The sequence below is a fragment of the Stenella coeruleoalba genome (genome assembly GCF_951394435.1).
Source record: "Stenella coeruleoalba genome assembly, chromosome: 19".
Classification (NCBI taxonomy): Eukaryota; Metazoa; Chordata; class Mammalia; order Artiodactyla; family Delphinidae; genus Stenella; species Stenella coeruleoalba.
The window spans coordinates 8,828,465-8,845,395 of NC_137165.1; the positions used below are offsets into that span (position 1 = coordinate 8,828,465).

General features: G+C 48.9%; 1 protein-coding gene across 1 annotated transcript in view; it reads left to right on the forward strand.

Moving 5' to 3' along the window:
• The first annotated feature begins 71 nt into the window (after positions 1-71).
• Positions 72-16,931, forward strand: part of CTC1 (CST telomere replication complex component 1) — an 18,920-nt gene continuing 2,060 nt past the window's right edge. The window contains exons 1-18 of the mRNA XM_079905754.1: positions 72-145; positions 3,594-3,757; positions 6,184-6,421; positions 6,572-6,780; positions 7,132-7,276; positions 10,586-10,876; positions 10,979-11,107; positions 11,622-11,854; positions 11,981-12,158; positions 12,257-12,457; positions 12,979-13,105; positions 13,717-13,831; positions 13,970-14,297; positions 14,376-14,465; positions 14,706-14,899; positions 15,751-15,812; positions 15,908-16,082; positions 16,389-16,466. Coding sequence (XP_079761880.1) covers positions 113-145; positions 3,594-3,757; positions 6,184-6,421; positions 6,572-6,780; positions 7,132-7,276; positions 10,586-10,876; positions 10,979-11,107; positions 11,622-11,854; positions 11,981-12,158; positions 12,257-12,457; positions 12,979-13,105; positions 13,717-13,831; positions 13,970-14,297; positions 14,376-14,465; positions 14,706-14,899; positions 15,751-15,812; positions 15,908-16,082; positions 16,389-16,466 — 2,990 coding nt within the window. The 5' untranslated portion in view covers positions 72-112. The remainder of the gene's footprint in view (positions 146-3,593; positions 3,758-6,183; positions 6,422-6,571; positions 6,781-7,131; positions 7,277-10,585; positions 10,877-10,978; positions 11,108-11,621; positions 11,855-11,980; positions 12,159-12,256; positions 12,458-12,978; positions 13,106-13,716; positions 13,832-13,969; positions 14,298-14,375; positions 14,466-14,705; positions 14,900-15,750; positions 15,813-15,907; positions 16,083-16,388; positions 16,467-16,931) is intronic.

Below are 16,931 nucleotides of genomic sequence, written 5' to 3' on the forward strand. Positions count from 1 at the left end.
GAACGTGGAGAAGTCGGAGGTGGAGCCAGGGGGGCGCCCGCCGATGACGTCACGGGCCAGCCTGCCTTAGAGCCTCCGCGCGCTTTCCAGGGGGTGGAGTCGCCGGGGCATCATGGCTGCCTGCCGGGCTGAGGCTCATGGCTCCGTGAGTGCTGTTGTCTGCCCCTCGTCCCTTTTTTCTTGCCTGTCCCGTATTTTCTTTCTGCTCCTGTAAGCTCCACCTTGCCTCTTTGCCTCCCTGACTTAGCTGGCCGCCCCCAGGCGAGGGGGGACGGTGAGGCTCTTCGTCCCGCCCCTCTCACTGGTTCTGCGATTACATTTATTCCACTATGGCTGTGGCGCCGGCTGTGAACCATAAATACACCTCTGTCCACTCTTTAGGCTTCAAGCCCAATGGGAAGCCAGGAGCCGACGAACGGCTAACTGTGGGGGTGTAGATTCCTGGGGGAGACCTCTGACGCAGCTGTATGGGAAAGGGGTAACCGATAATCTGGAAAAGCTTCTGAGACCCGAAGTACGTGCAGGAGTTAGCAAGGAAACAAAAAAAAGCGCTAAAAGAGGTTTCAAGGCGGAGGCAAAAAACATGTTCAAAGGCAAGAGACAGAGTAGGTGTCTTTGAAAAACTCAGAAAGTTCAGCTGGGTGGTGGTGGAGAGGTCAAAGGTGACAGCCTCGTAAGTCTTGGTAGGCAGGAGGATAATTGGGAGTTATTGAAGGGTTTTAAGCAAAAGAGTGGATAAGTTTTGTTTTCGTTTCCTGAGTAGCAGAGTAGAGAGTGGACTGCGGTGGTCTCCAACCTTTTTGGCACCTGGGACCGGTTTCGTGGAAGACAGTTTCTTTTTTGTGGGGGGATGGTTTCGGGATGATTCAAGCACATTGATTTATTATGGTCTCTATGCAGTCAAACCTCTCTGCTAATGATAATGTGTTTTTGCAGCTGCTACCCAGCGCTAGCGTCACACTGCCTCAGCTCCACCTCAGATCATCAGGCGTTAGATTCTCGTAAGGAGTGCACAGCCTAGATCCCTCACATGCGCAGGTCACAGTAGGGTTCTTGCTTCTATGAGAATCTAATGCCCTCGCTGCTCTGAAAGTAGGCGGAGCTCAGCCGATAATGCGAGCAATGGGGAGTGGCTGTAAATACAGATGAAGCTTCGCTTGCTCACCGCCCGCTGCTCACCTCCTCCTATGCTGCCTGGTTCCTAACAGGCCACCGACCGGTACCGGTCCATGGCCCGGGAGTTGGGGACCCCTGGACTAGAGAGTATCAGTTAGAACGCTGTGATTTAAATGTAGTAAGAGATGGTAGTGACCCTGACCATGGCAGCAATGTTGAGGTTCCAGAGGTGAAAACAGAGTAAAAAGATACTGAGGAGATAGCATCTAAATTAAGTAAGCTCCCCAGATTAATACTGATATAGGCCGAAGTTTGAGAACACTGTACACTTTCTTCTCGACCTCATCCACTGACTGCATGGCTTTAATAGCCAGTGATAGATGCTGATTTTTCCTAAATCTCTACTTTGGCTGTGATCTCTCTCCTGAGCTCTAGTTATATCCATCTGCCTGCCAGAGTCTCCATCTGGCCAACCTACAGGCACCACATATGCCCAACACTGAGCTTTTCAGAAAATCCACCCCTCTTCCGATGTTCACTAACTTGGCAAATAGCACCCTCAACCGAATAGTTCTGCCGTGACATGTGGATGTCCTCTTTCACTTCTTCCTTTCCCTACACAGGACCCAAGTTCAAAACACACTCTGGAGCTAAATCCCCCCACCCCACCCACTCCTGGCTTCTGAGTCAATAGACAGGATCACCTAAATATCAGTTGCATTTTAAACAGAACTTTGGTGATTCTGAGGCATCAGTACCACTTTGAGAAAGAGTAGTATTCAGTGTGCCAATGGACAGGTCCTCAGGAATAGGAGCTAAAAGAGAAGATCAAGAGAGGAAGGCAAAAAGTGGGAGTGTGATGTTGGTGGGCAGTTCTGAGTGATAACCTGGTCCAATTTTGACAACACTGACCATGAACAAGAGTGTTTGACTGAGATGGGGTGAAGGTGAAAGTCAATGATAGGGCCATCCACAAGGACACTGAAGTCATCTAGAACTTGAACACTGGTTTTTCAAGCTGTTTTCAAGCTGCTAAAGGTTAACTGGATGTGGAGGAGTGACTGGAGGAGCAGGGATACAGCTATAATGGTTTTGAATTATTACTGGGGATCAAGAAGGGTAAAGGTCATTAAGTATTGTTGAACTCTGTCAGAATTTTAAAATAAATCTGCTTAGCACTAGGAGTAGGCTAAACTGGCCCCCTCCCCTAGAGTTATCTATATATAAAGGCTACTATGTCCCCAGAATCTGGTACATATACAGAGATCGTTCCTGTCCTCCTTAGGAAGCCCACATCTTAGCTACAAAGACAGAACAGGAAACAATTCCAGTGGGATTGTATCTCATATATATTTAGCTTATAGGCACTCAGATGTGTACACTCCACTAAAAAAAGAGGGGGATGCTTAAAAATTATACTCTGCTTATGTCCTTTTTTGCAGTACGCGGGCCTCTCACTGCTGTGGCCTCTCCCGTTGCGGAGCACAGGCTCCGGACGCGCAGGCTCGGCGGCCATGGCTCACGGGCCCAGCCGCTCCACGGCATGTGGGATCCTCCCGGACCGGGGCACGAACCCGTGTCCCCTGCATCGGCAGGCAGACTCCCAACCACTGCGCCACCAGGGAAATCCCTCTGCTTATGTCCTTTTATGGAATGTCTGTTATTAGGCACATTTCCATTTCCATATACATATTACTGTAGTGTTACGTACTATTCCTTTTGAGCAATTTAAAGGATTTTTTTTGAGGGTGACCTTAGACCAGTCTTGTTTTTCAACTTGCTGGCTTTAGAATCAGACCCCATAGAAGGTGGGCTGCCACTGTATCTGGTGGTCATTGCTCCACGTGCAAGGTACTGTGGGAGCTCCAAGGAGGGAGCAGCATTCTGCCGGGGATGCTCAAAGAAGAGTTCACAAGGAATATTTATTCTAATTGAGCACTTTAAGGATCGGTACAGGTTTGTTAAAGAAAGAGGCAAGACCAAAGCTGGATGGCCAGTTGTCTAAGTTGATTGGCTAAACTAAGACTTCTAAGGTTTCTTCAAGCTCTAAACTGCTTTACTTTACATCTTCATTTTTTCCCGGTTGACTTTTGGTGTTTTTTTTTGGCTGTGTTGGGTCTTTGTTGTTGCACGCAGGCTTTCTCTAGTTGCGGCGAGCGGGGGCTACTCTTCGTTGCAGTGCGGGGGCTTCTCTTATTGCAGAGCATAGGCTCTAGGCACCTGGGCTTCAGTAGTTGCGGTGTGCGGGCTCAGTAGTTGTAGCGCACAGGCTTAGTTGCTTCGCGGCATGTGGGATCTTCCAGGACCAGGGATTGAACCCATGTCACCTGCATCTGTAGGTGGATTCTTAACCACTGTGCCACCAGGGAAGTCCTCCCTCTTGATTTTTTAAAAAAATCTATTCCATTATTATTCCCCAGTTTCCTTGGTGGGCAAGATGGTCAGGAAGGTGTTTGAACTCGCTTCACTTTCCTCAGGAGCAAGCCTGGCTTGAGGCTGCCCAGGCCTTCATCGAAGAGACCCTGTGTCCACCTGGCAAGGAGCCTGATGTCCAGTTGACTCAGTTGGTAATTGACTGTGTGAAGACTGTCTGGTTGCCCCAGGGAAGGAACCAGGGTTTAACACTGCCCCTCAGCTACAGGTAAGGAGAAGTGGGATTCCCAGGAAAGTTAAATTTGGGATTGAAAAAGAAGGACTTACCATTTGAGTTGACTAAGGGGAAACTTAAGGGGAGAAAAAGGTGGTCTAAAGAAAACCCCTTCTGCCAGTCTTTCTCATTCTCCATCAAGCTGCTTTCCTTTTCTTGTAGTTCTCCTTAATTGTCTCAAGTCAAGTTTAGAGACAAGGAGAGGGGCGTGAGAAGATAGAAAATACGGAAAAAGAACCCTCAAAGTGGGGAGAGAGGCTGATACTATTTCGTTTTGTGCATTAGGAAACTAAGATACAGACTGTGACTTCAGCAAGTATAGATCGTTGATTTTGAAAGACCTGAGTTTGAGGTCTTCTGAAGGTGCTTTTTTAGTTTTGTCCTTTTTAACACTATACTACCATTCCTAAACCGTTCTAGGCAATGTTAATAAAGTACTACAGGAAAAGGGTTGCATGGCCAAATAAGTTTGAGAGACATCGCATAAGATAAACTTCTCTAGGAGAATCATGAGGCTCATTGACATGTTAAAGGCTCCGCAAAGTTCTGCAAAAAGAAACCTGCTTACTTCCTCATAGAAGTAACTAGTATCTGGAGTATGAGGGTATATCATTCTTGTGAATATCTTTATATTTTTTCTATCCATGCATCTATCCCTAAGCAATATTCAGTAGTTTTACATACCTTTAGACTTTGTATAAATGGTACCATACCTTGTATATCATCTGCGGTTTGCTTTTTTGTGCTTAACATTATGCTTGTGAGATTTATTCACATTGATAGCTCTAGGTCATTTATTTTAACTGCCGTGTGGTATTCTGTTACGTGACTAAACGTATCACTTTTTTCTTTTTTTAAAAAAGGTAGAAATCTGTTTAGCTTTGTTTATTTTGTTATTTCCCAATAATAACTGAAAATCCAAAAAGAATAATTGAAAAGTGGTAAGTCAGCAATTTTTAGAAAACTTGCAACCTGTTTAAGTTTCTTGTTATTCTTCAGGATAAATGTAGACTAGATAGCACAATATGTAGAAGATGGTGGATGAAGATAGAGTAAAATTTATTTGACAGGTATAAATATTCATTCATTTTTCCATTTCCCTTCACTGAGTGCCTGCTGTGTGCCAGGTACTGTGGTGGCCTTGAAAGTTGGAGGGCAGTGGCCCATGCAAAAGGTCTGTGGTTATCACCTTCAGTTTCCTGACCCAAACCCTGAAGAATCTGAGAAAAGTGACCCCTATCCTTACTGTTTTCTGTCCTGAAGGTGCCTAGGGTAAAGGCACGGTTCCCTCCAGTTGTTTTTTCCTAGGCTTTTACAGAAGTAGGGAAAGACAAAAAGACTTTTGAGTGAGACATACCTGGCTTTGCCACCTGCACCACTGTGTACCTGAACCTCTGTAAATTTCCTCATTGGTCTGTTTCCAGGGATTTTTGGTGAAGACTCAATGCAATATTGAGCGTGAATGGACCCAGTACAGTATGTGTATAGCAGGGGTGCAACGATGTTAGTTTCTGTCTTTGCCTTTTATCTGCTCTGAAGTCATTGGGGAAGAATGAGGCAGATGTGGAAGGGGTGTGGGCCATCTAGAACAGCATTTCTAATCTTTAGCACTCACATGTAGCTTATGTTCATGAGTGCAACAAGGAGGATAAATTGTCATGTTTTGTAACCTTATCCTGTTTCTTTTCCGCTGAAAAAACCATGGGAGTGGAGATGAGTGAAAAAACCGTGGGAATATAATAATGGTATTACAAAAATGTGAATCTATCACCACTTTGATAATTTAACTTGTATCACATTCTCTGTGATATACCTCACAATTGGTAGTGACTCAGCAGTGTTGCGGCACTTTGCTTAAGAATGGTTGATCTCAAACATCTCTTGAGATTTGGGAGCTTGTGATATCAACTCCCACCTCAGCCTCAGCTTCCCAGCCAGTCTCTAGTACTGTGATACTCCAGACTAGGAAGGAAACCTGGCCGGGGCCAATGAGGTTGAGCCATTAGGCAGATGCCTTAGTGCCCCCACTGAAGTTCTCTGTGGAGCTGAGAGCTGAGATGCTGTCAGGGGAGCAGTTTGTGTTGTCTCTAAAATGTTCTCCCCACCTGCTCATCTCCTCAGGCTGCTCTTACATTCCCACTCCATTTCTCCGGGTCCTCTCTGTGGCACTGTCTTGTTCAAGATATGATTCAGCACAGACTTTCTTCCTGCCTTCCCTAGGTACTACCCAGTGTTTGGACCCAGACCCCATCCTCATTTTCTTAGGCCCTCACTCCCAGTTTTTTCAATCAATCAAACTTTCTTAGTCCAGGTTCCCCATTGATCTTTCCTTGGGATCTTGGGGGATTTGTTGGGGTTGAGGATAAAATTCCTAGGCTTGAACATAGCTTTACGAAACCTCTGTTCCCTTCACTCTGCAGCTTTGTCTCAGTAAAGGACCTCAGGACCCACCAACGTCTCCCATGCTGCAGCCACCTGTCCTGGAGCAGTACTGCGTACCAGGATTGGACCAAAGAGGCCGGACCACGTGGCATCCCCCTGCCCCGGGAACGGCTGTTACTTTTAGGGACACTAACAGACCTATCAGGGGACTTGGAACAAGAGTGCAGGAATGGAAGCCTCTATATAAGAGATAACACTGGTACCCTGGGCTGTGAGGTGAGTAGGAAGGGGGCAGTCAGATCCCTCAGATACTAATAAGAATGGTGTCTAGGGAGCAAGACAATTAAGTCTCTGAGGGAACAAAGATGGAGGGGGGTGGACTGGATGCCAGGGTCCTGATTAATCCTTGCCCTTGGTCTTTTCTAGCTTATAGATCTGGACCTTTCTTGGTTGGGCCATCTCTTTCTGTTCCCCAACTGGAGTTACCTCCCTCCTGCAATGAAGTCCTCAGGAGAAGGGCACTTGGAGCTCTGGGGTGCCCCTGTGCCAGTGTTTCCCTTGACCATCAGTCCTGGCCCCCTCACCCCCATCCCTGTTCTCTACCCAGAGATGGCTTCCCACCTGCTCAGGCACAGGTAATTCTTCCGTGTAGGGGAGGAGGCAGCACTGTAAAACTGGGACGATGATGGTGGGTCAGTGGAAGGAGGGAAAGAAAGGCATTGAGAGTAATATAGATGGAATGTTCCCAATCAGGGGAACAGTGGGGCCTCTCAGAAAGTTAAGAGCCAGATTCTTCCAGGGAAGTGTGCCTTATCTAAGGGCAGGTAGAGTTTGAAGGAGGTTTGAAGGAGGTTTGAAGAGTTTGAACAATGGCTTTGGGCTATGGAAATTTTACATCACTACTAGGTAATAGTGGAAAGGAAGGCATTTGTAGGGGAGAAAAAAAGAGAGAAATAAAAATGACTTCTGTCTCTACTTTTTTTTAGAAGCAAGCACAGAACTGTGCAGCCAAACCTTGCTGGGGAGCTGGTTCGATTGAGCGCTCTGGTGACAAGTCGAAGGAAAGCCTACTTCATCCTGTCTCTTGGTGGATCATCCCCAGTTGGCAGCCATGTGTCTGTCATCGTGCAGGTGAGGATTAGGGTCAATTCAGGGGTGTGGAGGTGTGGGAGGGGGGTATGAGCTCCTAATAGGAAAGATAACATCATAGGAGGAACCAGGTGGGAAAGGAGGACAGCTGGGGAGAGTTATTTCTGGAACAGTGCTGTTGAGGGAACAGTGTGAGTGACGCTTTCCCTACATACAGGAGGTGGGGAGTAGACTTCCCTGCTGTGCAGCTCATTCGAGGAGACAACTTTTGTATCATGTGTCCCATTTTGAAAACCTGCCAGAATCACTTGTTTTTCCCCTGCATTAGAAGAATGAGCAAGGAGAGTAGTTATCTTAACACCATTAAAACATGAAATACATGTACTTTTAGTAAAACTTGGTACTTATTGTTGAGTCTTTTTACATCAACTGGTACGATTTTATTTTTTTAATTATTATTTTTAAAATATTTATTTATTTGGTTGTGCCGGGTCTTAGTTGCAGCAGGGTGGGCTCTTTAGTTGCAGCTTGCCAGCTCCTTAGTTGTAGCACATGGGCTCCTTAGTTGTGGCATGCAAACTCTTAGTTGCGGCATGCATGTCGGATCTAGTTCCCTGACCAGGGATCAAACCTGGGCTCCCTACATTGGGAGTGGGGAGTCTTATCCACTGTGCCACCAGGGAAGTCCCTGGTATGATTTTAAAGTCATTCATTTTTATACTGATTATTGTTATATGATTTATACAATTATCTGAATAACGTTTCAGAAGCATTCAAAACAATTAAAGGATGAACGGGCTCTTTAACATGCATATCGAAATAGGAAACTATGAAATTTACTAGCACTATAAGAATTCTTACCTGTATCTGTGTGTGTCATGAGCTGGAGTAACAGTAATTAGAGTATAAAGAAACTGAAAACGCTTACAAACCACCCAAATTTCTAATCTTGTTTTTTCCTCTTGGGTTAAAGAGGAGCTTATGTATATTGTTTACATTAGAATGTTTTAAGTCTCCTAGAGTATTCAAAAATTCTGGGCATGGTAGGATTGGCTCATTCGAGGGGGAAAGCTCTGAAATGCACTTGAATTTCTGCAGGGCAACTAAAGTAGGCCAAGCCCTTTGGGTAGTTTATAATCTTATTGTAGATTCTATATCATATTGATTTGTAAAACAAGCAGAGCATAATACAGAACAGTGTGTAAGTTCCAAGTTGTGTGGTATAGTTGTAACTGCTATAGCAGGTTAGCTAGAGTTTATTATGTGGAGAGAAGCCTAAGGAGGGAGAGTTTAGACTCGATCTGGTTCTTGAAGGTGGCTAGGATTTGAATCCCTAGAAGAGAGGGAGGGCTGTCTGGGACTGGAGTATCACCTGTACCAAGATTGGCCCTTTATTGAGTATATGCTGTATGCTAGGGGCTTTGGTCATTTCAGAGGCACAGAATTGAGTAAGTTGACGGCTCTTGTCCTCTGGAAGCTCTCAGCCAGGTAAGTGAGTCAATGATTACTGTTCAGGGTCATAAGGGCTGGGGTAGAGTCATGCACATGCACAAGGCACTGTGAGGGTGCAGAGGTGGGCCTTGGAATAAGTCTGGGTGCTCAGGGGAGGAGTGATCTTGGTTTGTTTACAGGCTGCTGAAGAGACACATTGGTGAAATACCGTCACTCTAGATGATCCCAGTGAATCACCTCCATGATAGAGGAGTGAGGTCGTGTCTAGAAAGACTGAACTCTGAAGAGAGGAGTAAAGGTTCAGGGTAAACTGCTGTGCCAGGCAGGTGAGGATAAGAGATCGCTAAGCAGTGACGGAGGCGCAGCTGGAGAGGGTTAGCGTCCGTGTTTTGCCCTGGGGTGGTGTGGGCCTGTCTTCCTCAGCAGGGTTTTTGTCTTAGAAGAAGAGTTGAGGAAAGAGGGCTGTGATGCTGTAAACTCAAGGGTGAAGTGTGGGTAAAAAGGGCAGGATTCAGGGGATAGGTATTCAGGTCCTGGCATTCGGACAGAGGAAGGGAAGGACCTCAACGTCTGAATAAAGGAGAAGTGGCTGCAATATTGGGAGGGCCTAGTAAGAGGTTAGAGGAAGTCTAGTGAGCCCAGGGGGAGCAGGGGAGAGCAGAAGCAATAGTATTCAGTCATTCATTCGTGTGTTCAGTCAGACCATCATTAGCTACTTGTTTTGCATAAGCAGTAAGCTTAAGTGAAATCTTGGCAATACCTTACGATGAGTTGTGACGTCCAAGGTCTGACTGGTGGTACTCAGCTGGTTTTAGAGAGAAATGGGGGTCTGTGAAGCCGAGCATAGGGGACTGTGAAGTTCAAGTATCCAGAGTCATCAGTGTGTTTTGAAGCCCCTGAGAATGGCAGCCGTGCTCTGGGAGGGACATGCCCTAGAAGATTGTTATACTTATTAACGGTCTCATCTATGTAACTTTTTTCCTTTTGCTTAAATTTCTTCAACAGCCACCTTGCTCCATTCCATAGGAGACCCTCTGCCGTTCATTTTTATTTTCCTACTTGGATGTCTCTCCCTTTCCGAAAGACTGAAAGTCTTCAGCATGTTATTTCTGGGTTTTTTCTTCATCTCGGCCCTTCCATCCTGTCTCTGGCAACTGCCAAGGCCATTCCTCCTCCGTCCCGGCAGGGTTTTCATGGCCTTGCTCATTCTGGGTTCTGAACATTTCTGTGTTGTTGCCTGTGCTTGAGTCCCGCTCCTCTCTCCTCTCTACGTCAGCAAAGCAGAGATGGCCTTCAGGACCTTGGCAAGTTCAGCTTCTTTCACTTGGCCTTCCTGATCATTCCAACCCATCCCGACCTCTTTCTTTCTCTGAAACCTTACCAGATGTGTATTGTTTTTGCCACTTGATCATACATGGCTCCATGTTATTACTTGGGTTTGTGTCTGTGTTTCCCCGTGGTTTGAAATATGTTGGAGATGAGAGAAGTCTATGATATTTCCCTTAACATCTATCCCAATACTGGATACTTACGTACCGTGTGCATACTGATTAAATAAGTGAACATTGTTTGTATGGCTGGTTTGTATGTTGGAGTGGGATGGGGAAAGGGCAGAATTTTCTGAAAGGAATATTTATATATTTTGGAGAAAGTTGTAGGGCTGGTTTGTGCCTTGGGGGAGGGATTAGGAAATATTTTCCATTTCCATGAGAGGGGAGAGATCCTGAGAGTTCTGTGGCTTAAGATTTAATTGGGGAGCAGGGAAGATGAAGAGGCAAGGAAAGGCTCTCGAGGAGTAGGTCTTTGAGGGTCACATTGTGATGGGAAGGGACCCTGGCAGAGGGGCAGCATCATGGGAAGCCTCTCACGTACCGTGTTGCCTGCTTCCGCACAAGCCAGATCCCTGCGCAGCTGGTGTGGCACCGAGCCCTTTGGCCTCATAAGGCCTATGTGCTGACGGAGCTGCGAGCGTCCAAGCTCCCTGGTCACCGTTACCGGATTTGGATGACCAGTCCCTCCTCCCGGCTTTTGCCACTGAAACCAGAATGTGTGCGAGAGCTGGAACTGGAGCTGGAAGGAGCCCCCTTGGAGACCAACCCCCAGCCACTCCCCATACTCAGCAATCCGCAAGACAAGAAGGGTCCAGGTCCAGACGGTCTCGTCCGGGACTCCAGGCTCTTATCATACACGGTGAGCATAAGGGAGAGATCCTTGAGCCCGAAGGGCAGGAAACGTGGCGGTCTCCAAAGAGGATGGGAACGGGGATCACCTGGCCCTTTGGCTTCTTTGCAGGGAACCGTCACGGGCACGCTGAATCATCCTGCGGGCCTCTACGAGCTGGACGGGCAGCTGGGGCTCTGCCTTGCCTACCAGCAGTTCCATGGCCTCAGGCGGGTAGTGCGACCAGGAGTCCGTCTGGAGGTATGTGAGGGGCCAGGGTTGGTGACAGAAGGAGACCCTTTCAGTAGCTTGTCTTACCTTTACGGGCTGGTCCTTCTTTGCAGCAGGTCGACGCCTCTACAGCAAGATTATAAAAATAATAAATGTGTGTTGGGGCGCGGGGGTGCTTTTGTTAAGAATGATTTGGACGAGAGCTCAGGTCAGAAGGGAGTAGAGAGTGGGGCTCTGGGAGGAGCAGTTAGGTCCAGAGCCTCTCCTTTCCAGAAGGGCCTTCCAACTGGAGCTGAAGTGCAGGTGAGCAGCCAGGGCCCCGCTGGCCAGGAGCCCCCGGGCCCAAAGAAAGGCTGAGTGAGGCTTCTGGGAGATGAAGCCTTACCTCAGGGGAGCGGCTTGTGATGGAAGGCGAGGCATAAGGGGCTGGAGGGAAGCAACCTGTAAAGGAGAAATTGTATTTCTCCTGGGACCCAGGCAGTGGAAAACTGCATTTAACTCTGCCTGCGATCACTGAGTTGCTTTTTCCCTTCTGCCTCCCCAGCTCCAGGATGTTCACCTCCTGCAGTCAATGGGTGGGGGGACGAGAAGGCCCATGTTAGCCCCCTGCCTCCGTGGCGCCGTTCTACTTCAGGGCTTCTCTCGTCTGATGCCTGAGACTCAGTCTTCCCACCGAGCCCCCGGGGCCTCCCTGTATGAGCAGCTGGTGTGGGAACATCAGTTAGGACTTCCCCTCTACCTGTGGGCCTCCAAGGCCCTGGAGGAGCTGGCCTGCAAGTGAGGAGGACGACGGTCTGGGCTGGGGAGGCGGTGGGAGTGGGACACTTCCTCTGTCAGCGAAGCCAGATTCTGGGAGAGACAGGGTCTTTGGGGGAAGTGACTCCACTTCTTTCCGTGGCCAAGGCTGTGTCCCCATGTGCTGAGACACCACCAGTTCCTGCAGCATTCCTCGCCTGGGAACCTCAGCCTGGGACTACAAATCCTGGCCCCTACCTTGGAGGTTCTCGTTCCACCTGGCTGCCCCGGTCGGAATACACACAACGAGATCCTTGAAGAGCCGCATCACTGTCCGCTGCAGAAGGTCTGAGGATGTGGGGGAATGGAGTTGGCAGAGCTAACGCCCTGGGGGACACCCCGGGCACAGGGGACACATAATCTGATGTCTCTTCTCTCTGACAGTACGCTCGACTGCAGACCCCCTGCTCTTTCCCTACACTGGCCGCCCTGAAAGAGGAAGGGAAGTGCAGGGCCTGGGCCTCCTTTGACCCTAAGACCCTTCTGCCCCTCCCAGAGGCTTCTCACCTGCCCAGTTGCCAACTCAATCAGCGCCTGGCCTGGTCCTGGCTCTGTCTGCTGCCCTCTGCCTTCCACCCGGCCCCAGTAAGTGTGTTTCCAGCGGGGCTCATGGGACTTCCTCTTTTTGCCATTTTCACTACCACTACCGTAGTCCTTTCTTGTCATTTTGATTACACTAGCCTTCTAACTAGAATACTCCACCTCTTCTTGGCCCCCTCTAATCCGTTCTCTTGTAGCAACTAGAAAGGGATGGGGTACAATTGAACATCGATTATAAAACTCTCTTAATTTAACTGCTTCTCTTGTTTCTACCAGTGTGTATAAAATCAAACCCAAACTCCTTATTATGTCTTGGGAGTTCCTCCATGGTCTCCTAGCTCTAACCTCGGTTTGTATACTTTCTCTCTGGCTACTAAATGTGTGAATGCAGGTGCATTTTTTCCACATCTGTCTACCTCACTTCAATATAAATTCTTTGAGGTCACAGACCATGTTTTTGTGGTTCACTTTGTAGCTCTAACAGTTAACACAGTGCCTGGCACGTGGTAGATGCTCAGTATATCTGTTTAATAAGACTTGATGCCTCGGCCTTCGTCTCCTTGTAGGTTCTGCTTGGGATTCTGGTGCCTTCGTCTCGTAAAGGTTGTCTGCGACTTCAGGACCAAAGCGGTTCCCTCCCCTGCCTACTCCTGGCCAAGCCCTCGCAGCCCCTCGCTGACCCCGGGCTCATAGGTTTGGAGTTCAGAGGTGGAGAGAGATGGTGGTGGGGTAGAGGTTCTCCGAACTGGGGGCTTGGCAGAAAGCACTGCTGGGATTTACTAGAGATGCTGGAGTGGCTTCTGTTGATCAACCAGTCTGGCGGGAGGTGTAGGAGGCTGGTATTGGCAGGTGGTGTAAAGGAGCAAGGGGTTCCTGGCCAGAACTACAATTCCCAACATTCACTTCTCCCTCCCTAGGCACACCAGGATGACAACTTCCATTTCTTACCTTCTTAGTGTGGAAGAGTAATGGGGCTTATTTGGGCTTATTGAGGTTTGTAGGCAGGGAAACCCTGGAGAGGAAAGCTTTTCAGATCTCGGAGCAGGCGTTTTAGGGATTTATGAGAAAGTAGAATCAAGGCCTCTCAGCCTAGGTGGCCAGGGGTGGGATTGGCCATGCAGATGGAATGGTTTCTCCCTTGGAGGTATGACTCCTCCAAGATGGGGCTCCGGCCTAGGCCTTCACGTTGTGTTAGGGGAGCATCTCTGGCCTGAGTCAGGCAGTGAGACTTGCAGGGCGGTCGGCTCTACTGCCCATCCCACAATCCTCCCCTCTTGCCAAAATAGAAAACTTTCTTCCTCCAGGCTGCCTGGTGCGGGCGGAGAGGTTCCAGTTGGTCGTAGAAAGGAATGTCAGAAGCAACTTCCCTTCCTGGAAGGAGCTGAGCATGACAGGCTTCATGCAGAAGAAGCAGGCCAGGTTGGTCCTTAGGGTGGTGGCTGTCCTCTGAGACCCTGAGGGGAAGGGGAAGGGCCCGGTGCAGGTGGTAGAACTCTGGGGCCCACAACATCCAGTGCCTGCATCGCTAAGAAACCTATTCCTTGTCTCTCCCGACAGAGTCTATGTCCAGATTTTCCTGGCTGATGCCCTGATCCTGTCTGTGCCCAGACCCGTCCTTCACTCGGCCACCTCCTCAAGGCCTCCTCAGACAGAGCCCTCCCTGCCAGAGGGTCCCCACATAGGCCAGAGCCGGCTGTTCTTGCTGTCCCACAAGGAGGCACTGATGAAGAGGAACTTCTGTGTCCCCCCAGGAGCCAGTTCGGAGGTGCCCAAGCCCACCCTCAGCTTCCTCGTGTTAGGGAGCTGGCTTGGGGGCACCCAGAGGAAGGAGGGAACTGGATGGGGCCCACCCGAGCCCAGGGAAGGTGAAAACTCGGATCAGAAGGTAAACTGGGGCCTGGGACCTGGGATCTGACGTCCTGTGCCCCAGCCCCTGTCTGAGGGACCCTGCTCTCCCCCTCAGGTTCTCCTCATCTTCCTCAGCTCCTCAGTCCGCTGGTTTGAGTTCTTGCACCCAGGGCAAGTGTACCGACTCGTGGTCCCTGGCCCTCCCGTGAGTGCCCAGTTCACCATGCCCTTCCCCAGAAAGCATTTTTTGGCTTGGGGTCTGGAGAGGAACTTCTAGGTCTCCTAGAAGAAGGGTGGATTTAGATCAAATAGAAGGCCTGTCTGTGTCTGGATCACTTCCTTCACTAGGCTCCAGAGAGGAAACAAAACTGGATCGTAGTATGTTAGGAACCTGTCTCCGGACCAGGACACACTCAGAGACAATCATCTCCCCATTTCCTGGCAGACACCAATGTTGTTCAAGGAGGGTGGTTCATCCTGCATATCACTGCGTCCTCCGGAGCTGGCTGGCTGTGCGTCCTGCCTCACTGTCCAGGATGAGTGGACCCTGGAACTTGCGAGCTCCCAGGACATCCCAGAGGTGCTGGGTATCAGCAGGGCACTGCCTGAATCCTCGCTGACTGACCTGCTCAGTGGCAAGTAAATGTCCAGCAGCTTCTCCAGCTAGTTTGGCTGCTCTATCTTCCTCTGCAGTCGTTGGGTGGGATGAACAGCCCATTCTCTGCTACAGTGTGTGTTTCTTGCATGTGATTTAGCTCCTAGAGGAATGATGTCACTCTAAGATGCAAGTTGGGTTTCACACTTGATTTTCCCCCAGTATGTTACTGTTCTGAAACGACTGAGCAGGCTTTCTCACAGTTCAGGAAAAGCTTCAGCAATAAAAGGAAATATAAGAAACAAAAAAAACAAGGACAAAGCTGAAAAGCTTTAGGGAAGAACCTTCCTTTGGTGCAAGAAGTGGCTAACTATGGCTTTAGGAACAGCTGTACTTTCCTCGTGTAGGCTTTTTCGGGGTAGCTGCAGTGCAGTTGAAGAAGCTGCAGAGATACTTCCCCCCTGTGTAAACAAACAAACAAAACACCCTACTGGATTACATGTGTAATTTTTACAAAGCCGATCCCTATCAGAAGTGAAAGTTTTCAAGGACCTGTGATTTGAAGGGAGTGGGCGTGGGCCCCAGCATACAAAGCTGTGAACAATGGACTGACTGAGATTCTAGGTGTAAATGCAAGTGCAGATTCACCTCTGCTGGGGCGTTCCTTGGTGAGGCCTCTGAGTGCAAGGCTGTGTGGGTTTTGAGTGATCTGCACAACCCTGCTTTTCCCATGAACCCTGTTACTTTTAGCGTGCGGTTTGAGACAGTGCAAGGCTTTCCAGGGCCTCATAGTTAATGTTCCGGCAGACACTGTAACTCCTTTCTGTCCTTGGGTCTGACTCCAGTCTCTGCTTTCTTAGGCCTCCATTCTCACTGTATTTCTCTGACCTTCCAGTTTCACAGATTCCTTGGTGTCTTTCTCAGCTGAGATTTTGTCACATCTCTGGATAAAGCCTGGTAATGACATCTGTTTTGGGGAAAGGTATGAAATAGAGTGATGGGACCTTGTGATCCTGAGAGAGACCACTGACCCCTCGCCTCTCCTTCTGTAGGGAGCTCTGGGGCCACGAGACGATGTGTGAAGCTCACCGTAGCCCTGGAGACGGCCGACTGCGAATTCCCCCCTCACTTGGACATATATATTGAAGACCCACACTTGCCTCCCCCACGGGGACTTCTTCCAGGAGCCCGAGTCTACTTTAACCAGCTAGAGAAAAAGGTTTCCAGGTGAAGATCTGTGTTGATGTCCTTGCCTCCCCTTCCCACTGATGTGGTTCTCTTGAACGCTCGCCCCTACGTGTGTGGCAATGACACCTTCTCTTTGGTATTACGTTTGCTGTGTTTCTCTGGCATTTATGCCCTCTGCCCCCGCGAGATGTTCCAGACCAGTCCTTCCCTTATTCTTCCCTCTGCTCCAGTAGAGCCGGGGTTAGGGCATGTCCCTCGGGGGAGTGGCCTGGCCTGTGTTGCAGTCCCAGCTCCTACCTCACATTGACTTCTTTCTCCTCATCACTCTTCCTCCTCCCCCTGCAGATCCCACAATGTTTACTGTTGTTTCCGGTCGTCTACCTATGTGCAGGTCCTGAGTTTTCCCCCAGATACCACAATCAGGTCAGTGGCCCAGGCCTCGGTCCCTAAACTTCACAGCCTCACATCTGCATACCATACCTGTTCCAGGGTCTGGAATTTTTGCCATAACTACAGTCTTCTCCACTCCTAGCAAAATATGTTGAGTTGCAAGGATTTCCTCTGCTTCAAATAAAAGATGTCCAGTACCTATCATTTTACCCAGAAAGATTTAGCATTCTAGGATTTTCAAGGCTTTTCAGTCCAAAATACAAATCTTTCTTGGCTAACATCTTGGTTTTTCAAGACTGAGAAATAACTGATGACAATCAGAGATCAAGAATCAAAATGGGGGGACTTCCCTGGTGGTCCAGTGGGTAAGACCCTGCGTTCCCAATGCAGGGGGCTCGGGTTTGATCCCTGGTCTGATCCCTGGTCGGGGAACTAGATCCTGCATGCTGCAACTAAAGATCCCGTGTGCTGTAACGAAGACCTGGCGCAGCAAAAACT